At 37.6% G+C, this 3,065-nt stretch overlaps 1 protein-coding gene across 1 annotated transcript in view; it reads right to left on the reverse strand.

The window, feature by feature from the left end:
• Positions 1–2,605, reverse strand: part of LOC144435635 (4-aminobutyrate aminotransferase, mitochondrial-like) — a 20,884-nt gene extending 18,279 nt beyond the window's left edge. Inside the window, exon 1 of the mRNA XM_078124232.1 lies at positions 2,491–2,605. Within this exon, the coding sequence (XP_077980358.1) occupies positions 2,491–2,554 (64 nt within the window). The 5' untranslated portion in view covers positions 2,555–2,605. The remainder of the gene's footprint in view (positions 1–2,490) is intronic.
• Between the last annotated feature and the right edge of the window lie 460 nt (positions 2,606–3,065).

A 3,065-nucleotide genomic window follows, 5' to 3' on the forward strand; every position in this document is an offset into this window, starting at 1 on the left:
ATATACACAATCATTTGGCACTTGCTATGGCCATGGTCGTGTTGTTAGATGTATTTTCATACATTTTTGAATGTTTTTGTTCACTTGTGTATGAATTCCTGATATTATCTTTGTAATATACGTGATCATTTGGCTGCTGCAATGGGTGTGGTCTTGTTGCTAGGCACATTTGCATACATTTTTGAATGTTTATTCATTTGTGTTTCAATTCCTGTTATCTTTGCAATATACGTGATTATTTGGCTGTTGTTATTGGTGTGATCTTGTTGCTAGGCAAATTTAAAATATTCAATTGTCTATTAATCCCCGTTATCTTCCCAACATATGTGATTATTTGGCTGTTGCTATGGGCGTGGTCTTGTTGCTAGGCAAATTTACATACATATTTTGAATGTTTATTCAATTGTCTATTAATCCCTGTTATTTTTGTGAGATACACGACCGTTTGGCTGTTGCTATGAGCATGGTCATGGTTGCTAGGGATATTTGCATACATTTTTTTTAATGTTTATTACTCACTTGCCTACAAGATGATGTTGTTATTAGACCAAAATATACTGCCATTTGGCTGTTGCTAAGGGTGTGGTCATGGTTGCTAGGGCCAATTGAGTCAAAATATTTTTGAAGAAAATCTGCAGAATAACACTTCTAGAAACATCTCACCAAGTTTCAGTCTCACTGACCAAGTACTTTTTGACATAAATTTTTGACCAAAATGCACATTTTTACACCTAATTGAAGTTCTAAAAAAAATTCATCACAAACCCACACTGCACACCTAATGACGTGTACATGAATGGAAATATTCTACTGCACTTTGCTACAAAAATTTACCTACACCCTTTTCTGTCATTGTACTTTACACTGAAGCCGAAGTTAGGGAGCGATCAGTTTTTACAGCCGCGGGTGGGCTGGTGACTTCTTGTTCATGTTGTATTTAAAAATAGTGAACCCCCCCCCCCCCCGCGCGATTCATCAACAAAATAATACAACCCCCTCCCCTCCCCTCCCCCCCCCGACATCTGTTGACAAGAAATATTATTCTTGTTCTTGCAAATAGACTGTCGAGAGTCATTTGTGCCTTTTTTGCTAAGTTTCATCTAAATCAAGGTCGTCGCCTCATACCATAGCACTGAATAACAATACCATTATACATTAATTCAGCTAATTATAAAGTACAATATTAGAAATGGAGTTAATATAAACCTAGGGGTTTCAGTAAGTTTCAAAGTAGGGAGAGAACTGGAAAAAGTATGGGGAGAAGTGCACGCTACGTGCATGGGCACCTGCTTTACAAGCATGGGGAGTGTCCCCTCCCAGCTTTGTGAAAAATTAACACCCTTTGGAGGCCATTTACAGCACAATTCAGAAGTAAAACACAGCTTAGTTATATCATAAAAGTATCACTGATTTTAGGGTTTCAAAAGTTTAAATCATATTGACACAAATAATAAAAAAAAAGATCAATGGGGAAAACATGCACAGTCGAGGTCAGTTACCATTTAGAGATACAAATTCACTAAATTATTTGAAAGTGTATCTCTATTGGCTATGATTGTGTGCAATTCAACATGTTCAGGTCAATGGAGGCACAGATTTTAGAGTCAGTCCATCCAGTAAATTTCAAGGTATTTCATTTCTTATGTGTTACGTGTACAGCTACACATGCAAGTTTTTATACCACATGATGACACAATGCAACTAATGGCCTGAAATATTGAGAAGTCATTTCTAACAAAAGTGTTGCTTAAAAGGTGATGACTCCATGTCATATATGCTTAGGATGTATCAAGAGACAAAGAGTTTATGTTATATTTGAATGTATATTTATAGCCATTGTTTATGGTTTATTGTATGCACATACATTGTTGTATGGAAATTTAACTTAAGTACAGCAGGGTGGTTCATGATTTCATTCAGTTGTTGAAAATACAGTGACCCCCTCCCCTTTACTCACTTTGTAAAAATGATGACCCTCCCCCCTTCTTTGAGTCCCAAATTGAGGTGCCCCCCCTCCCCCGGCTGATCGCTCCCTTATCGAATGTAATGGCGATCGTATATGATACATCATTACATGTAGTTGTAAACACTCCTCCAGCAGTTGGCTAAAGGAGTTGTGTTGTATCTCAGACCACTGTCTATAGTCTGAAATTGTATTCACTTTATTTCTGTATCACTGTATGTTATTTTAATGCTTTACCATGCCTATAGTATGGCATGTTGTTATGCAATAAAGACTGATCGATTGTTGATACGACCTTTCATTGAAGGCCTACGTTCACAACCAATCAATCAATGTTGAGAAAAGGAAACCGAAATGAGTAAAATGTAAGACATGAATCGGAAATGAAGCTTTGGAGAAACCAGTAAAATGGTGGCAGATTAATGATGCTATTTTACTGTCTTATGTCGTGTACTACTTCTAGATTTAGATGGACGGTCGTTGTCGGAGGCATTCCTGCTTACGCTCACAACCATTTTTACACTTACCTTTCAGTTCGTTACGTCGAATACACAGCCGTGTGACAGTGGCACCGATATTCCTACACGCCATGATAGCTATTTCGGTCGAGTGCAGCTTAATGTCTTCGATTAAGATGCTTCTTTCGTGTTCAAGGCACCAATTAAGTACCTTGTCTCAATCACTACATGCAGTATCGTGTATACACTTTGACCCCTGTGAGTGACGGCTGCCATCTACAGTGGGTTCGGGGGTCAAGGCTATCCGTTTGTTTATAAATGTAACTCGTATTTTGATGCATGAGTCAACTTGACAGGACAAAATTGGGGGATATACACAGACACTTATGTCCCAAGATATGTTTCACAATATAATATTGACATATTTGGCCGATAAGATGTAAAAGGGGTAAAATAACACGGGTTTATACTCAGACTTTTAGTGGTCTTGGGAGAAAACAAATGAAACTTGAATTTGAAAGTAATGCACTTTCCGGATTCGTGTGGTATTGTGCCAACTGGTCCACTCCATTCAACACATTGTAGTGAAGAAAAGCGTATCACTGAATCATATATAACTTCATATCAAATTGAATAGCTTATTT

The sequence above is a fragment of the Glandiceps talaboti genome, chromosome 5 (assembly GCF_964340395.1).
Source record: "Glandiceps talaboti chromosome 5, keGlaTala1.1, whole genome shotgun sequence".
In the NCBI taxonomy this organism is placed as follows: domain Eukaryota; kingdom Metazoa; phylum Hemichordata; class Enteropneusta; family Spengelidae; genus Glandiceps; species Glandiceps talaboti.